At 46.3% G+C, this 19,283-nt stretch overlaps 1 protein-coding gene across 1 annotated transcript; it reads right to left on the bottom strand.

The window, feature by feature from the left end:
- Positions 1-13,636: 13,636 nt before the first annotated feature.
- Positions 13,637-16,504, bottom strand: NKX3-1 (NK3 homeobox 1). The gene is made up of 2 exons (XM_056508608.1): positions 16,210-16,504; positions 13,637-14,028 (listed from the first exon to the last, which is right to left on the bottom strand). The coding sequence occupies exons 1-2, from the start codon at positions 16,502-16,504 to the stop codon at positions 13,637-13,639; spliced, it is 687 nt and encodes a 228-aa protein (XP_056364583.1).
- Positions 16,505-19,283: the final 2,779 nt, after the last annotated feature.

The raw sequence follows: 19,283 nt of genomic DNA, 5'->3' as shown, positions 1-19,283 counted from the left end.
TCCAAACCAAAATCCATCCTTTAATTACTCCTTGGATGATCAAGAGGGATTTTGGGATCCTGGATGTGCAAATTCAAATTCCAGTTCCATTTCCCATCTGAATCCAGGATTAAATTCCATCCTTCCCAAACCAAATCCCATCCTTAACTGTTCCCTTGGAAGATCAGCAGCCAAGGGGGGATTTTTGAGATCCAGGGTCCACATTCCCCCTGGGAATTGCTCTTACCAAACCAAATTCCATCCTTTAATTGCTCATTTGGGAGATCAGGAGGGATTTTGGGATCCTGGATGTGCAAATTCAAATTCCAGGGTCCATTTCCCATTTGGGAATGACTTTTCCAAACCAAATTTCATCCTTCAACCTCTTGCATGATCAAGATGGATTTTGGGATCCTGGATGTGCAAATTCACATTCCAGGGTCCATTTCCCATCTGAATCCAGGATTAAATTCCATCCTTCCCAAACCAAATTCCATCCTTCAGCTGCTCCCTTGGAGGACCAGGATGGATTTTGGGATGCTGGATGTTCAAATTCCAGTTCCAGAATCCACATTTCCCCTGGGAATTGCTCTTCCCAAACCAAACTCCATCCTTTAGCCACTCCTTTATAAGATCAGCAGCCAAGGAAGGATTTTTGGGATGCAATTCCAGGATCCTTGTCCCCTTCCCTGGGATGTTGCCCTTTTCCCCCAGTTTTTGGAGCAGGAAATCCCAGGATCCCTCTCAGGGGTGCCACTTGTGCCTTGTGGGAATGATCTGGTGTGAAATGAGCTTTTTGCTGCCTTTTTTTTTTTTTTTTTTTGTGTGTCTTAAGCTGAATAAATCCCTGTGCCAAAGGCTCCCTGCGCCTTAAAATGGGAAAATCCTGCTGGATTCTCCTGGATTTGGTGGAGTTGGAGGTCTCAGAGCTGGGAATTTTTTCCTTGAGAAACTGGAGAGAGCCTGAACTGCCTGGAGAATTCCCATGGAGATGAAATTTTGGGAATTTCATGCTGAAGAAGCAAAATGTGGGATAATGTGGGGGATTCCAGCTTGTGGTGAAGCCTCTGGAATTCTCACTCCATCCTCCTCTTCCTTGGGTATTTGTGCCTTGGGAGAAGCTCAGCTCCTCCTTGGAGTAACCTGGGAGTAGGGACAGAAAAAATCCTGGAGAAGGGATGGTGGGAAGGGGGTTGGGCATCCTGGGAGAGGGGGAAATCCCTGGGAGCAAAAATCAGGCAGGATCTGTGGGAATTTGCTCCTGCTCAGGCTGGGAGTGAAAAAATCCTGGGAGAAGGAAAATCCTTTATGGGAGGAGAGAAATCCTTCTGGGAAAAGGAAAAATCTCTTTTGGGATGAGGGAAATTCTTTATGGGAAAAGGAAAAATCTCTTTTGGGAAGAGGGAAATTATGGGAAAAGGAAAATCCATCCTGGGAGGAGGAAAATCTTTTATGGGAGAAGGAAAATCCATCCTGGGAGGAGGGAAATCCGTTATGGGAAAAGGAAAAACGTTTTTTGGGAGGAGAGAAATCCTTCTGGGAAAAGGAAAATCTTTTACGGGAAAAGCAAAATTTATTCTGGGACTGAGCAAATCCTTCTAGGAAAAGGAAAAATCCTTCTGGGGGGAGGAAATCTATTCTGGGAATGAGCAAATCCTGGGAGAAGGAAAATCCTTTATGGGAGGAGTGAAATCCTTTATGGGAAAAAGGAAAATCCTTTATGAGAAAAAGGAAAATCCATTCTGGGAGAAGGAAAATCCTTTATGAGAAAAAGGAAAATCCATTCTGGGAGGAGGAAAATCCACGTGGCTCACCCTGGATATCCCAACAAATCCAGCCCAGCTCTCACAATTCCAGAGGTCTCACCTGCAGTAGGAATATTTCCAATTTTCCAGCTGCTGCTGCTGCTGGATCTGCAGAGAAAATCCCAAATCCCTTCCCCATCCCAAAAATCTCTCCCGAGTTTGCCTTTGGAAGTTGTGCTGCAATTCTGAGCTGAAATCCTGATTTTAGCCCAGTTTCTGACCCAGTTCCACACTTCCCCTGCCACAAACACAGAATTCTTCAAAGGAGGATGAGGAACTTTTCCAGTTCTTAATCCCCCTTTGTTTTGTTTTTTTTTTCCCTTGGGATTTTTTGCCTTGGCAAAAATAAAATAAAATAAAATAAAATAAAATAAAATAAATAAAATAAAATAAAATAAAATAAAATAAAATAAAATAAAATAAAATAAAATAAAAATAGAAAAAAAAAAAAAGTGTTTTCTTCACTGTTTACCAATGCAGGATCCAGGTGTGAAATGCTGCTACAGTTGTGTCACTGGAGCTCGAGGAAATAAAAATATCCTGATTTTTTTTTTTTTTTTTTGGTCTTTTTGGATTTGTGTTTTTTTTTTTTTTCTTTGGGAATGAAGGAGGAGCTGAGGGGATGGAGCCTTCTAGAGATGCCTGAGCCCTTTGGGGGGAAAAATTCATCTGAGAAGAAAAAATCCATTCAGGAAGGAGGGAAAATTCATCCTGGGGAGAGAAAAATCCATTCAGGGAAGAGGAAAATTCATCCTGGGAGGGGGAAAATCCATTCAGAGGAGAGGAAAATCTTTCTGGGAAGAGGAAAATTCAGAGAAGATGAAAATCCTTCTGCGAGGAGGAAAATTCATCCTGGGAGGAGAAAAATTCATTCAGGGAGGAGGAAAATTCTTCTGGGAGAATGAAAATCCATCCTGGGAGGAGGAGGAGGAAAATCCTGGGAGGAGGAAAATCCTGGGAAGACAAAAATCCATCCAGGGAAGAGGAAAATCTGTCCTGGGAAGAAGAAAATTCATTCAGGGAGGAGGAAAATTCATTCAGGGAGGAGGAAAATTCATCCTGGGAGGAGGAAAATTCATCCTGGGAGGAGGAAAATCCATCCTGGGAAGAAGAAAATTTATTCAAGGAGGAGGAAAATTCATCATGGGAGGAGAAAAATTCATCCAGGGAAGAGGAAAATCTATTCAAGGAGGAGGAAAATCCTTCTGGGAGGAGGAAAATTCATCCTGAGAGGGGGAAAATCCATTCAGGGAGGAGGAAAATCTTTCTGGGAAGAAGAAAATTCGTCCTGGGTGGAGAAAAATTCGTTCAGGGAGGAGGAAAATTCTTCTGGGAAGAAAAAAAATCCATTCAGGGAGGAGAAAAATCTATCCAGGGAAGAGGAAAATCTATTCAGGGAGGAGAAAAATTCGTTCAGGGAGGAGGAAAATTCTTCTGTGAGAAGGAAAATCCATCCTGTGAGGAGGAAGAGGAAAATCCTGGGAGGAGGAAAATCCATCTGGGAAGACAAAAATACATTCAGGGAGGAGGAAAACTTACCCAGGGAAGAGGAAAATCTATTCAGGGAGGAGGAAAATCCTTTTGGGAGGGGGAAAATTCATCCTGAGAGGGGGAAAATCTTTCTGGGAAGAGGAAAATCCTTCTGGGAAGAAAAAAAAATCATTCAGGGAGGAGGAAAATTCATCCTGGGAGGAGGAAAATTCATCCTGGGAGGAGGAAAATCTATTCAGGGAGGAGGAAAATCCTTCTGGGAGGAGGAAAATTCATCCAAGGAGGGGGAAAATCTGTCCAGGAAAGGCAAAAATCCGTCCTGGGAAGACAAAAATCCATCCTAGGAAGACAAAAATCCGTTCAGGGAGGAGGAAAATCCATTTTGGGCGGAGTTTTCCCACCCGGCAGCTCCTCCTGGGGCTCCTCTAGGAGCCGCTGCAGAGTTTCGGATCTTTCCCGGCCGGGAATTCCCAACCAAACTCTCCAACAACGGCTCCTGCGGCAGGAAAAATTCCCAAATTCCCAAATAATCGGCGATTTTCCTCCCCTGGAACAAGCGCGCGGGGAGGGAGCCGCTCTTTGCTGAGGTTTCTCTTAAATTTCCTGCGGGATTTGAAGGAAAAACCTCAGGAAATGCTGGAGCTGCTTTGGGTTTTCCCCTTTCCTGGAATAAAAAATGGGAGAAATCCCATTTATGGGAGGGGTTTCTGCCCGGTGCTGGTGCTGAGCGGGGAATAATTCCCTGGAAATGGAATTTTCTGGGATTTGGGCTGAGCAGCAGCGGGGTCAGAGGGATTCAGCTCTCCCTGAGGTGGGATCTAAAGGGTGAAAATTTCATCAAAATATTGGAATTATTCATTATCCACCGTGGAATGAATGTTTTAGCTCCAGATGGAGAATTCCTGGATTTCCCAGGGATTGCTGGTGCCCCGAGCTGCCCGTTCTGCTCCATGGATATTCCTAAAGCTGCTCAGGGGCTGCAGGGATTCCTCACCTCCTCTGGGATTTTGGGGTGGTTGTGGCCAAATTTGGGGGTTTTGGTCTGTCCAGGTGTTCACTGGGAATGGGATCCTGTGCTGGGATTGGGATCCAGTCCTGGGATTGGGATCAAATCCTGGGATTGGGACCAAATCCTGGGAATGGCATCAAATCCTGGGAATGGGATCAAATCCTGGGATTGGGATCAGTCCTGGGATTGGGATCAAATCCTGGGATTGGGATCAAATCCTGTGAATGGGATCCTGTGCTGGGATTGGGATCCAGTCCTTGGAATGGGATCAAATCCTGGGAATGGGATCCTCTCCTGGGAATGGGATCCTGTGCTGGGATTGGGATCAAATCTTGGGATTGGGATCAAATCCTGAGAATGGGATCCAGTCCTGGGATTGGGATCAGTTCTGGGAATGGGATCCCATTCCTAGGACAGGATCCAAAGTTTTGGGAATGGGATCCTGTCCTGGGAATGGGATCAAATCCTGGGGTTGGGATCAAATCCTGGGGTTGGGATCCTGCTCCTAGGAGAGGATCCAAGTTTTGGGAATGGGATCCTGTCCTGGGAATGGGATCCTGTCAGGAGAAAAACTGATCCCATCCTGGGAATAGGGCCAAGTTCTGGGAATGGGATCCTGTCCTAGGAAAGGGATCCTGTGATAGGAATGAGATCCCATTCCAGTTCAGCTCCCATTCCCAGTTCAGCTCCCATTCCCAGCTCAGATCCCATTCCCAGTTCAGCTCCCATTCCCAGTTCAGATCCCATTCCCAGCTCAGATCCCATTCCCAGCTCAGATCCCAATCCCAGTTCAGATCCCATTCCCAGCTCAGCTCCCATTCCCAGTTCAGATCCCATTCCCAGTTCAGCTCCCATTCCCAGTTCAGATCCCATTCCCAGCTCAGATCCCATTCCCAGCTCAGATCCCAATCCCAGTTCAGATCCCATTCCCAGCTCAGATCCCATTCCCAGCTCAGATCCCAATCCCAGCTCAGCTCCCATTCCCAGTTCAGATCCCAATCCCAGCTCAGCTCCCATTCCCAGCTCAGCTCCCATTCCCAATTCAGATCCCATTCCCAGTTCAGATCCCATCCCTTTCAGATCCCAATCCCAGCTCAGCTCCCATTCCCAGTTCAGATCCCATTCCCAGCTCAGATCCCATTCCCAGTTCAGCTCCCATTCCCAGTTCAGATCCCGTTCCCAGCTCAGATCCCATTCCCAGTTCAGGATCCCATTCCCAGTTCAGCTCCCATTCCCAGCTCAGCTCCCATTCCCAGTTCAGCTCCCATTCCCAGTTCAGATCCCGTTCCCAGCCGGGCAGCAATTCCCGGGTGCCATTTCCAGGGTCACTTTTCCCGCCCAGGCTGCTCCAGCCCCTCCCCCGAATTCCCGCCCCAATCCCAGCCCGCAGCTTCCCTGAATTAATCCTGGATTAGGGCAGGATCTGGGCTGGGCTTGTTCCCTCCTCCGACCTTTATTTGCTTTTCTGCTCGAACTCGGCTCCTCTCTGAGAGCAGAACACAAACATCTCACCTTTCCCTCCTCACCTCTTCCCTCCCTGTTTGTTTTGGATCCAGGAGGGAAAAACTTTTCCGGCCGCTCCTTCCCCCCCTGCCCGGCCGCAAAGGGAATAAAAATATTTGTGTTCGGCCACGGGATTTAATTCCTTTACACAGCTCTGGGCAGCGGGGAAAGTGTTTTGTGCCGAGTTCTGCAGGTGGAAAACTGCTCTGGAGCGGGGCCAGGAATTCTCAGATAAAATTCTGGATTTTAGCCTGGTCTGTGACCCCAAATCCTTGATCTTAGCCTGGTCTGTGACCCCAAATTCTTGATTTTAACCCAGTCTGTGACATCAAATTCTTGATTTTAGCCTGATCTGTGACCCCAAATTGTTGATTTTAGCCCAGTCTGTGACACCAAATCCTTGATTTTATCCCAATCTGTGACACCAAATTCTTGATTTTAGCCCAGTCTCTGACCCTAAATCCTTGACTTTAACCTGATCTGTGACACCAAATTCTTGATTTTATCCAAATCTGTGACTCCAAATTCTTTATTTTAACCTGATCTGTGACATCAAATTCTTAATTTTAGCCTGATCTGTGACCCCAAATCCTTGATTTTAGCGCGATCTGTGACCCCAAATTCCTGATTTTAGCCCAGTCTGTGACCCAGTTCTGCCACTTCATCTGCCACAAACACACAAAGTTATTCACGGGAGGATGAGGAACTTTTCCAGTTCTTAATCTGCTTTTTGGGTTGTTTTTCTTTTTGCCTTAGCCAAATAAAATAAAAGGGTTTTTAAGTGTTTTCTTCACTGTTTCCCAGTGCAGGATCCAGGTGGGAAATGCTGCTACACTTGTGTCACTGGAGCTCGAGGAAATAAAAAAAAAATCTTGCAGGAATTCCAGCCCTAAATATTGTCAGTTTTGGGGTTTTTAGTCCCGGAATTCAGCAGCTCCAGCCCCCTCAGAGCATCCTCACCTTTCCCTCCCCCACCTCCTGCTTTTTTTTTCCCGCCCAGCCACCTCAATAATCCCATTTTTGGCTGGGAATAGGAAAACCAGGATTTCCTGCTGTTTTCTTTTCCACCTGCTCCCAGGTTTGCCAAACAAAAACCAATTTCTCATCGCCTGCAGGAAGCTGAACCCTCCAAAAACTCCTCGGAGCTGCAGGTCCCCAGCCCAGCCCAGATCAAATCCATCCATCACCTCGATTTCCATTTTTATTGTGGTTTTATTTGCTTTTGGCCGGGCCCCAGCGAGGTTTGGAGCAGGTGAGAAGAGGAAGGTGCAGATTGATGCCCCCGGGGCTGCTCTGAGCAGGAGAAATGGTGGATAAATAGTGGATAAATGGTGGATAAATGGTGGATAAATAGTGGATAAATAGGGAATAATCCCTCCTTTCAGCAGCTCCAAAGGGGCTGAGGAGGGTGAGGTGCCACGGAAAAAATCCAGCAAAAAGTTTGGAGGGAAGGAGAAAATACTGGACAATTCCCATTCCCGGGACAAGATCCCATTCCCACTTCAGGATCCCATTCCCACTTCAGGATCCCAGTTCAGGATCCCATTCCCAATTCAGGATCCCATTCTCTTTCCTCCCATTCCCTTTCTCCTCTGAGATCCTGCTCCAGGATCCTCAGGAGTTCTGGGAGATTCAAACCATTCCCTGGAAAAAACAAAGCGTGCTGGAAAATCCGGGAACATCCCTCTGGAAGATTTTTTTTTTTTTTTTTTTTAATTTGGCAGTCCCAAAAACTTCTGGATGAGAATTCCTGGGAATAATTCCTGGGAATATCGTTGGAAATCCTGGAATCAGCGCTGGGAAAAGCCCTCGGTGGGAACAGAACCGGGAGGATCCTCCCCCGGCTCCAGCGGCATCCAGTGGGAAAATCCCGGGAGTTTCCCTCGTTCCTCGCTGTCCCTGGCAGCTCCCGGAGCCCCAACTCCCCCGGGACAATCCCAGGGCAAAGGGGCCCCAAGACTGGGATCCAAAGGGGGAAAAAATGGGAATTTCAACCGGAATGTTCTGCTGGTGAAATCCCCAGCACGGAGGGAATGTTTGGGCTCCAGGTGGGAAACGTTCCTGGCTCCTCAGGGGGATTTTGGGGGAGACAGAGCCGGGTCCTGGGTCCCTTCCTTGATTTCCACCCCTTTTCCTCGATTTCCTCAATTTCCTTTTATTTCTGCCCCCTTTTCCTCAATTTCCATCTCTTTTCCTTGATTTCCACCCTTTTGCCTTGATTTCCAAACTTTTTCTTAATTTCCTCCCCTTTTCCTCAACTTCCACTCCCTTTCCTTGATTTCTACTTTTTTTCCCCTAATTTCCATCCCTTTTCCTTGATTTCCACCCTTTTTCCTGGGAAAAACATCCCCAAATCCCAAAGGATCCATCCTCATTCCCCAGAGCTTTCCCACTCTTCTCCTGGGAAAACATCCCCACATCCCAAAGGATTAATTCTCATACCTGAGAGTTTCTTGTTCTGGAAGAACATTCCCAAATCCCAAAGAATTCCTCATTCCCAGAGCTTTCCTGTTCTGGGAAAACATCCCCAAATCCTAAAGGATCCATTCTCATTCCCAGAGCTTTCCTGTTCTCCTCCCATCCTTCTATTCATCCCAAAGGATTCCTCCTCATTCCCAAGAGTTCCCTCTTCTCCTGGGAGAACATCCCAAATCCCAAACAATTCCTCATTCCCAGAGCTTTCCTGTTCTGGGAGAACATCCACAAATCCCAAACAATTCCTCATTCCCAGAGCTTTCCTGTTCTGGAGAACATCCCCAAATCCCAAGGAATTCCTCATTCCCAGAGCTTTCCTGTTCTGGGAGAACATCCCCAAATCCCAAGGAATTCCTCATTCCCAAGAGTTCCCTGTTCTCCTGGGAAAACATTCCCAAATCCCAAAGGATTCCTCCTCATTCCCAGAGCTTTGCTGTTTTGGAGAACATCCCCACATCCCAAAGGATTCCTCATTCCCAGAGCTTTCCTGTTCTGGGAGAACATCCCCAAATCCAAAAGAATTCCTCATTCCCAGAGCTTTCCTATTCTGGGAAAACATCCCCACATCCAAAAGGATTCCTCATTCCTGAGAGTTTTCTGCTCTCCTGGGAAAACATCCCCAAATCCCAAAGGATTCCTCCTCATTCCCAAGAGTTCCCTGTTCTCCTGGGAGAACATCCCAAATCCCAAAGGATTCCTCCTTCCCAAGAATGCCCCGTTCTCCTCCTGGAGGATTTCCCTGCTGCAGCCCCGGGGGTGTCCTTGCCCTTCCCGTGCCCAAGCCCGTTCCCAAACTCTGCAGCCGAAGCTTTCCTTGGCTCCAATCCCTGGATTTCTGCCAGGAATGTGCTCAGGACATGCAAACGCCGCTCAGCAATTCCATTATCCACAGGCAGCCTCCTCCCTCCCTCTTGGATTTTTTTTTTTTTTTTTTTTGGGAGCTTTTTATCCTTAAAAAAACCCGATTTGGCCCCAAGCAGGAGCAGCATCAACCCCGGGATAATCCCGGTGGATCCTGATGGATTTAAAGGATTTTTTTTCCCTTCCCACAAACAGGAATTCTGCTTCCTTAGGGCTGCTGGAACCCCCCTGGCTCCGGGGTCAGCTGTGGGATTTTCCCCGTCCCCATCAATCAAAGGGATTTTTATCCCCTGGGAATGATTGATGCCTTCCAGGATTTGGTTATCAAACAGCTCAGCCCATTTTTTATTTGTCCTGGTGTTTTGTGCTTGGGATAAAATAAAGGGGGAAACGACTGGAAATGTGATTTATGTCCATAAAACCCGCTTGGGCTGGGAGGGCAGCCGGGAGGATCCGGAGCTGCTGCCTCCATCCCCTGGGAATTGTGTCCCGGTTTTTGGGGCTGCTGGGACGCTCGGGGTCACTCACAGCAGGAACAGGGATGGAAAGAAACCCAAACCTGGAGGAAAAATCCCAAACCTGGGATAAAACCCCCAAACTTGAAGTAAAAACCCCAAAGCCAGGATAAAAACCCCAAGTCTGGGATAAAACCCAAACTTGGGGTAAAAATTCCAACCCAGGATAAAAACCCCAAAGCCAGAATAGAGCCCCGAAATCTGGGGTAAAACCCCCAAACCCAAGGTTCAAAACCCCAAACCTGGGATAAAAACCCCAAACCCGGGATAAAAACCCTAAACCCCAGATAAAAATCCCAGATCACTTTTCTGCTTTAGACTGAAGTTTCAGTTCAGATTTAATTGTCAGTTTAGATTTATTTTCCAGCTCAGATCTCATTTCCACCTCAGACCCTATTTCCAGTTCAGATCCCATTTCCAGTTCAAATCCCATTTCCAGCTCAGATCCCATTTCCAATTCAGATCCCATTTCTAATTTAGATTTATTCTCCAGTTCAGATTTATTTTCCAGCTCAGACCCCATTCCCAGTTCAGATCTCATTTCTAGTTTAGATTTATTTTCTGGTTCAGATTTATTTTCGCTCAGACCCCATTTCCAGTTCAGATCCCATTTCTAGTTTAGATTTATTCTCCAGTTTAGATTTATTTTTCATCTCAGACCCCATTTTCAGCTCAGATCCCATTTCCAGTTCAGATCCCATTTCTAGTTTAGACTGAATTTTCAGTTCAGATTTATTCTCCAGCTCAGACCCTATTTCCAGCTCAGATCCCATTTCCAGCTCAGGCCCTATTTCCTGTTCAGATCCCATTTCCAGTTTAGATCCCATTTCCAGTTTAGATTTATTTTCCAGCTCAGATCCCATTTCCAGCTCAGATCCCATTTCCAGTTCAGATCCCATTTCTAGTTTAGATTTATTTTCCAGTTTAGATTTATTTTTCATCTCAGACCCCACTTCCAGCTCAGATCCCATTTCCAGTTCAGATCCCATTTCTATTTTAGAGTTATTTTCCAGCTCAGATTTATTCTCCAGCTCAAACCCCATTTCCAGCTCAGATCTCATTTCCAGCTCAGATCCCATTTCCAGCTCAGATCCCATTTCCAGTTCAGATCCCATTTCCAGTTTAGATTTATTTTCCAGCTCAGATCCCATTTCCAGCTCAGACCCCGTTTCCAGTCCAGTCCCTTTCCCATCCCAGCCCATCCCAGTGGAACATTCCCATCCCAGTGCAGGATGCTCTGAGCTCTTTCCCAGGATTTTCCCTTCCAATTCCGTGTCCGTGCCTGGATCCCGAGGGTTTGGGAGTGAAACTCTGGGATTTGGGCAGGAGGTGCCCTCGAGTGGGGGGGATCATTCCCATCTTTGAGGTCAATAAAGGGATTTTTGTTCTTCCCGAGTGGATAAGAGCAGGGATGGGAACATTTTGCAACAGTGGAGAGATGTCCTTCCCTCCTGGAATCCGGGATGCTCGGAGGGTGCCCGGCCCTGGGAGGGGGAGCTGGGACCAAAACCGAGCTGGAGATAAAAAATAAAAGTTACTTTGAGACAATTCCCAAAGACACAGCTCGGCCTCCAAAGCTGAGAAATTCTGATAATGAGAGAAGAATTCTCAACTCCTGAGCTCGTGTGTCCTCTGCTCCCTCTCCTCCCTTCCCTGGAATTTTGCCCCTGGAATTTTTGCCTCCTCTGCCTGAGAGCTCAACAAGGATTCACAAGGCAAAAGAGAAATTCCCCCCCAAAAAAAAATAAATCCAGTGGGAAAGAAGAAAATCCAGAGGGTTCCTTCCCTTTCTTTATGGAGGGAAACAGAGGAACATCCCTGCAGCTTCCCAGGGAAAAATTTAAATTAAATTAAAATTTAAAAAAAAAATATTAATCCCAGGAGATTCAATCTGCTCCAGCAGAGTTTGGCTGAGTTACTGCAGCTGAGAAAATCCATTAAAAATTGAAGGAAATATTCAGAAAATATTTAAGGAAATAGGAAATAATGAAGGAAATATTCAGAAATATTGAAGGAAATATTCAGAAATATTGAAGGAAATATTCAGGAAATATTGAGGAAAACTTTCAGAAACTATTTAAGGAAATTTTCAGGAAATATTGAAGGAAATATTCAGAAATATTGAAGGAAATATTCAGAAATATTGAAGGAAATATTGAGGAAATATTGAAGGAAATATTCAGGAGATATTGAAGGAAATATTCAGGAAATATTGAAGGAAATATTGAGAAAATATTGAAGGAAATATTGAGAAAATATTGAAGGAAATATTCAGGAAATATTGAAGGAAATATTCAGAAAATATTGAAGGAAATATTGAGAAAATATTGAAGGAAATATTCAGGAAATATTGAAGGAATTTTTCAGGAGATATTGAAGGAATTTTTCAGGAAATATTGAAGGAAATATTGAGAAAATATTGAAGGAAATATTCAGGAAATATTGAAGGAATTTTTCAGGAAATATTGAAGGAAATATTGAGAAAATATTGAAGGAAATATTCAGGAAATATTGAAGGAATTTTTCAGGAAATATTGAAGGAAATATTGAAGGAAATATTCAGGAAATATTGAAGGAAATATTCCTTAATATCCAATATTAAGGATATTTTCCATCTAGAAAAAAAGGCTAGAAAGGAAATTTCCTTTATTCCCACACTTTCCCCATGGAATTGATGACACTTTAAGTGTAATTAATTTTTAAAAATTTAATTTTTTTGCTATGCTGTAAGTGCAAATGGGAATTTTTTTCCCTAAAAACCACTTGTTGGGATCATCCTGCTGCTTTTCTGGTGACACATGGATGGGGATTGAGCTGATCCATGAAATCGTGGGATGATTCGGGTTGGAAAAATTCCCCAAATTCCACTTTCAGGAGGAATTTTCCCTGCCGGGGTGGATCCGGGATTTGGGCACTTCCAGGGATGGAGCAGCCGCGGGAATTCCCAGAGAATTGGAATAAAACACTGAATTAAATATAATTAAAATTAAAAATTAAAATTTCGCCTCGTTTTTTTTGGTTATTTCAGTGTGGACACAGAGATTTGTGCTGTCACTGGAAATCCCTCCTCTAATCAGCTCTGGGAAGAGCAACACAAGGGTTCAGATATCCCAAATTTAGGGAAAAATCAGATTTTCCACCTAAAAAATGCATTTTTTACCAGGATGGGGCTGCAGCCACTCAAGAATACCCAAGGTCCTCCTGGTAGAAAACTGCATTTTTAGGTGGAAAATCTCATTTTCCCCCTAAATTTGGGGTGTTTGAACTCTGTTAAAAGAGTTAAACCCAAGGATTTGGGCACTTGGAGGGATGTGGCAGCCACAGATCCCCTGGGAATTCCCAGAGCACTGCAATAAAATTAATAAAATATTATTAAAATTTGAGGTTTTTTTCTTTGGTTATCTCAGTGTTAATGAGAGAGAATTTCATGCTGCCACTGCAAAACGTTATCCCTGAAATCCCTCTCCTTTGGATTTAAGGAAAAATATATTTTTTCAGATATTTTCCACCTAAAAAATGCAATTTCTACCAGGCCTGGATTTGGGCACTTGCAGGGGTGGAGCAGCCGCAGATTCCCAGAGCATTACAATAAAATGAATTAAATAATATTAAAATTTGGAACTTTTTTTCCAATTATCCCAGTGTTAATGAGAGAGAATTTCATGCTGGCACTACAAAACGTTATCCCTGAAATCCCTCTCCTTTGGATTTAAAGAAAAATATTTTTTTTTCCCAGATATTTTCCACCTAAAAAAAGCAATTTCTACCAGGCCTGGATTTGGGCACTTGCAGGGATGGAGCAGCCGCAGATTCCCAGAGCATTGCAATAAAATTAATTAAATATTATTAAAATTTGGAACTCTTTTTCAATTATCTCAGTGTTAATAAGAGAGAATTTCATGCTGCCACTACAAAACCTTATCCCTGAAATCCCTCTCCTTTGGATTCAAGGAAAAATATTTTTTTTTCAGATATTTTCCACCCAAAAAAAGCCATTTCTACCAGGAGGGGCTCCAGGAATTGACATAGTACAGGCAGGGCAGGTAGGGCCAGGCGCCCCTGAGCGCCAGCAGCGACATTCCCGGGAATTCCGGCGCTTCCTGAGGCGAGTCCAAGCGGCTCATCCCGGCCACCAGCTGTTTCCTCTTGGTCTTGTACCTCCTGTTCTGGAACCAGATCTTCACCTGGGTCTCGGTGAGCTGCAGGTGCCGCGCCAGGTGAGCTCTCTCCGGGGCTGACAGGTATTTCTGGTGGCTGAATTTCCGCTCCAGTTCGATCACCTGGCTGTGGGAAAAGGCGGCTCGGGAGCGTTTTCCCTGCCTGGGAGGCTGGGGGGTCATGGGGTGCACGGTGGGGGCACAGTCGGGCAGGAATGTCTCCACCGAGGTGTCTGGGAAAAGAAGAATTGGGAATGAATTGCTTGGGAAAAAAAATCCCCACTTGGAGAAAAAAAAAAAAAAAAAAAATCCCGTTTGGAAAAAAGTTCTCACTAGGAAAAAAAATCTGCTTGGAAATCGCCAAAATCGCTTGGTTTTACTATTTACAGAGAGGAAAAATTCGTGTTTTCTTGGGAGTGGTGTAAGAGTCATGTAGGGGAGTTTTGTCTCCCTAAATCCCAGGTTTTAATTCATATTCTCCTGAATTCCATAGGAACAGAGATCCAAGGGGTGGATGGGAATGGAAATAGGAAATAGGAAATAGGAATAGGAATAGAAATAGGAATAGGAATAGGAATAGAAATAGGAATAGGAATAGGAATAGGAATAGGAATAGGAATAGGAATAGGAACAGGAACAGGAACAGGAACAGGAACAGGAACAGGAATAGGAATAGGAATAGGAATAGGAATAGGAACAGGAACAGGAACAGGAACAGGAATAGGAATAGGAATAGGAATAGGAATAGGAATAGGAATAGGAATAGGAATAGGAATAGGAACAGGAACTGAAAATCTCGCCCCTAATCATCTCTAGGAAGAGCAACACAAGAGTTAAAACACCCAAAATTTAAGGGAAACCCAATATTTTCCACCTAAAAATGCCCTCTCCCAAAATCTTGTGTCCCAAAGTCCTGTGTCCCGCTGGTTTTTTTGGGTGTTGCTTCCCCACCTCTGGGCAGCCCCTTGCCCAAGGTGCCTTTTTAAGGATCTGCATTAAAGGGAATTTTTTGGGAAGGGAAGCTTTTGTATAAACACATCAAATGGGTTTTTAAAGGGAAGTTTTAGGCAGATTCTGAGCTTGGAGTCCTTTGGGGCACCGGGGAAAGGTTTTCACTCTGAATTCCTTCTCTGAATTCCTTATTCCTGCTCAGATGCTCCAGGAGTTTAATCAGAGCCGGGTCTGCATCCTGCCCCTGGACTGACCCGAGCTCAGACATTCCTGATCAATTCCTGATCCATTCCTGATCTGCTCCTGATCCATTCCTGATCCATTCCTGATCCATTCCCTGATCCATTCCCTGATCCATTCCCTGATCCATTCCCTGATCAATTCCTGATCCATTACTGATCCATTTCTGATCCATTCCTGATCCATTCCTGATCTATTCCCTGATCCATTCCTGATCCATTCCTGATCAGTTCCTGATCCATTCCTGATCCATTCCTGATCTGTTCCCTGATCCATTCCCTGATCCATTACTGATCCATTCCTGATCTGTTCCCTGATCCATTCCCTGATCCAAATACAGACTGTCCTGATTCATTTTTGATCCATCCCTGGTCCCTTCTCAATCCATTCCCAATCAATTCCTGATCCATTCCTGATCCATTCCCCATCCCAAGCACAACCACTCCTGATCCGTTCCCAATCCATCCCTGACCCAAGCTCAGACTTTCCCAATCCATTCCCAATCCTTTGCTGATCCATTCATTATCACAGACTCAGACATTCCTGATCCATGCCCCGACCCAGGCACAGCCATTCCTGATCCATTCCTGATCAATTCCTAATCAATTCCTGATCCATTCCCAATCCATTCCTGATCCGTTCCCGACCCAGGCACAGCCATTCCTGATCCATTCCTAATCCATTTCCAATCCATTCCCGATCCATTCCCAATCCATTCCCTGTCCCAAGCACAAGCATTCCTGATCAATTTCTGGTCCATTCCTGATCCATTCCTGGTCAATTCCTGATCCATTTCTGGTCCATTCCTGATCCATTTCTGGTCCATTCCCTATCCATTCCTGATCTATTTCCGATCCATTCCCGGTCCATTCCTGATCAATTCCTGATCCATTTCTGGTCCATTTCTGGCCCATTCCTGATCTATTTCCGATCCATTCCTGATCCATTCCCGGTCCATTCCCGGTCCATTCCTGATCAATTCCTGATCCATTTCTGGTCCATTCCTAATCCATCCCCGACCCAAGCACAGCCATTCCTGATTGATTCCCGGTCCATTCCCAGTCCGTTCCTGATCCATTCCTGATCAATTCCCGATCTATGCCCTGATCAATTCCCGATCAATTCCCGATCTATGCCCTGATCAATTCCCGATCCATTCCCGCTCCATCCCGACCCCGGCACATCCATTCCCGCTCCCCTCCCCACCCACCCGCTCCCGTTACCTGTGTCCGGTCCCTGGGGTGTCCCCGAGTCTCGGGGGGAACGGGGACCCGCGGGGGTGCCCCCCGCTGCCGGGCCGGCCCCGCTCCCCTCCGGGCTGCCCGCTGCCCTCTGCTCGCTGCCCGCGCCGCCGCCGCGCTCGGGCCGGTCCCGCAGGATGTCCTGGATGAGGAAGGAGGTGCGGGGCCGGGAGGGGCCGGCCCGGGCTTCGGGGGCTCCGCTCATGGCCGGGGGGGAGCCGAGCCCCGCTCCTGCTCCCGGCCGCGCCCCGCCGCTCATCCCCGGCTCCTGCCGCATCCCCGCCCGGCCCGACCCGCATTTATCCGCCCGGAGCCAAACCAAACCTCCCGGGGCTGATTGGAGAGCCTGGCACGGTCTACGCCCTTCGCCCGTGCCCGTCTGGGGCCGCTGCCTCCTGCCCCCGGCTCGGGGCTCCCTCCCTGCGGGGACCGGCGGGGTCGCAGCCGCCGCTCAGCGCCTCCCTCGCCTTCTCTGCCCCCAAATCCCCCCGGGGATGGGGATTTTAAATTTTTTTAATGTGAATTTTGGCGTCAAAATGCGTCCTGGTTTCTTTTTTTCATTACTATTATTATTATTATTATTATTATTATTATTATTATTATTAATCATAATAATAATTTTTATATTTTATTTTATTTTATTTTATTTTATTTTATTTTATTTTATTTTATTTTATTTTATTTTATTTTATTTTATTTTATTTTATTTTATTTTAATTTTTTTTCGGAGAGCGCCCTTGAAGGATGCTCTGCATCCATCCCCCCAATCCCATCTCTGCTTCCCCTCCCTCACTGCAATGATTTCCAGCCCTGAGCTCTTTGGGAAAACGCTGCTTTCAGCGGGAAAAGCGGAGAAATAAAAGGGTTGGGTGGTTTTTAAAACGTATTTTGAGGGTTTTCCCTCAGACGCCTCCACTTTGATGCGCTCTGGGAATGTCAAAGATGTTTTTGTCAGCTTTGCCGAGCCGCTCCGATGAGAGCGTGGCGATGATTTAAAAGCCAGGAGAGCAGCTCCAGAGGCAAATCCCGACATGGAAAAGGCTGAAAGTTTAAGCCTGAACCTCAGACTAATTCCTCGATTCATTTAAAAAGCCCGAACACCTTTTACAACAAAATCTTGGGCACCCAAAAGGAGCAAAACCTTCCCAAATCCAAGAAAAACCACGAGTGGAGTGTGACCGATTCTTTCCTGAGGATCTTTTTTATTTGTGGTTGTTCTCCCAGAGTTCCTGCTTGGAAAACGGCCTCGGAACCCCCAGATTTGGGGATTAAAAATCCACCTTGTCCCACCCCAAGGCGAATCCATCTCCTGGGGATGATCCCGTGGGATGCGGATGAGCAGAATCCCTGGGAATCGCCGGCATTTAAATAAATTTATAAATCTTAAAATATGAATTTATCAGCGACCTCCTCCAGCTGTGTCGTCTCCTTTTCCTGCTGGAATATCAGCACTGATCCCTTCTTTTATTCCCAAACCCTTCGTCCAAACCCAACCCCTTCAGCCGCAAAACCCGGGAGTGGCTTTTTTGTTGTTTTTTTTTTTTTTTTTTTTTTTTACCCTTAAAAAGGGAAACAAAAGATTTCCCTCAAATCCCCCGCGGACTTTGTTGATTTTATAGGAGGTGTTTGGTTACAACCGCGAGCCGGTTGTGCAAACGTGCCCCAAGCTCGGCTTTTCCAGCCCCTTTTTTTCCTCCTTCAGCCTCTGGTTTGGGAATTATCGCCCTGAGCTCACGGAGTGATCGGAAGAGCTCGGGAGCTCCAGTGGCTCTGCCTCGTTTTAGGCGGAGAAAGGGAATTTGGGAAGGAATTGGGAATATCCTGAGCTGGAAGGGACCCACAGAGTCCAAATCCCGGCTCTGCCCTGGACAATCCCAACAATCCCAGGCCAAACTCCCCCAGGGCTCCTCACCATTCCTATTTCAATTTTTTGCGATTTCCTTCCTTATTTTCTGCTTTTATTTGGGGGAGTTTCCTGGGATTTGCCTCAGTTTGTTGCTGAACCTCCAAGGAAAGCTCTGGGTGTTGTTTGGGATTTCAGGAGAGCCCGGGATTCACCGGGATCACGGGGATTTCCGAGCAACAGCAGCAATTCCCAGTGCAGGGAAAAGGGAAATAATTCCCTGGGGAAGGGAAGTTTCAGGGAAGTTTCAGGGAAGGGAAGTTTCAGGGAAGTTTCAGGGAAGTTTCAGGGAAGTTTCAGGGAAGGGAAGTTTCAGGGAAGTTTCAGGGAAGTTTCAGGGAAGTTTCAGGGAAGGGAAGTTTCAGGGAAGGGAAGTTTCAGGGAAGGGAAGTTTCAGGGAAGTTTCAGGGAAGTTTCAGGGAAGTTTCAGGGAAGGGAAGTTTCAGGGAAGGGAAGTTTCAGGGAAGGGAAGGGAAGTTTCAGGGAAGGGAAGGGAAGTTTCAGGGAAGTTTCAGGGAAGTTTCAGGGAAGTTTCAGGGAAGGGAAGGGAAGGGAAGGGAAGGGAAGGGAAGGGAAGGGAAGGGAAGGGAAGGGAAGGGAAGGGAAGGGAAGGGAAGGGAAGGGAAGGGAAGGGAAGGGAAGGGAAGGGAAGGGAAGGGAAGGGAAGGGAAGGGAAGGGAAGGGAAGGGAAGGGAAGGGAAGGGAAGGGAAGGGAAGGGAAGGGAAGGGAAGGGAAGGGAAGGGAAGGGAAGGGAAGGGAAGGGAAGTTTCAGGGAAGGGAAGTTTCAGGGAAGGGAAGGGAAGGGAAGTTTCAGGGAAGGGAAGTTTCAGGGAAGGGAAGTTTCAGGGAAGGGAAGTTTCAGGGAAGGGAAGTTTCAGGGAAGGGAAGGGAAGTTTCAGGGAAGGGAAGTTTCAGGGAAGGGAAGTTTCAGGGAAGGGAAGGGAAGTTTCAGGGAAGTTTCAGGGAAGGGAAGGGAAGGGAAGGGAAGGGAAGGGAAGGGAAGGGAAGGGAAGGGAAGGGAAGGGAAGGGAAGGGAAGGGAAGGGAAGGGAAGGGAAGGGAAGGGAAGGGAAGGGAAGGGAAGGGAAGGGAAGGGAAGGGAAGGGAAGGGAAGGGAAGGGAAGGGAAGGGAAGGGAAGGGAAGTTTCAGGGA

The sequence above is a fragment of the Oenanthe melanoleuca genome, chromosome 22, assembly GCF_029582105.1.
Source record: "Oenanthe melanoleuca isolate GR-GAL-2019-014 chromosome 22, OMel1.0, whole genome shotgun sequence".
In the NCBI taxonomy this organism is placed as follows: Eukaryota; Metazoa; Chordata; class Aves; order Passeriformes; family Muscicapidae; genus Oenanthe; species Oenanthe melanoleuca.
Note: the sequence above shows the minus strand (reverse complement) of the source record. Positions and strands in the feature narration are given on the sequence as shown.

Bases quoted from the DNA above. Each gene is read 5' to 3' on its own strand.
- NKX3-1 (XM_056508608.1), bottom strand. From the start codon at position 16,504: ATGCGGCAGGAGCCGGGGATGAGCGGCGGGGCGCGGCCGGGAGCAGGA. The intron at 14,029-16,209 runs GTAACGGGAGCG...TTCTTTTCCCAG, and splicing joins ACCCCAGGGACCGGACACAG to ACACCTCGGTGGAGACATTC.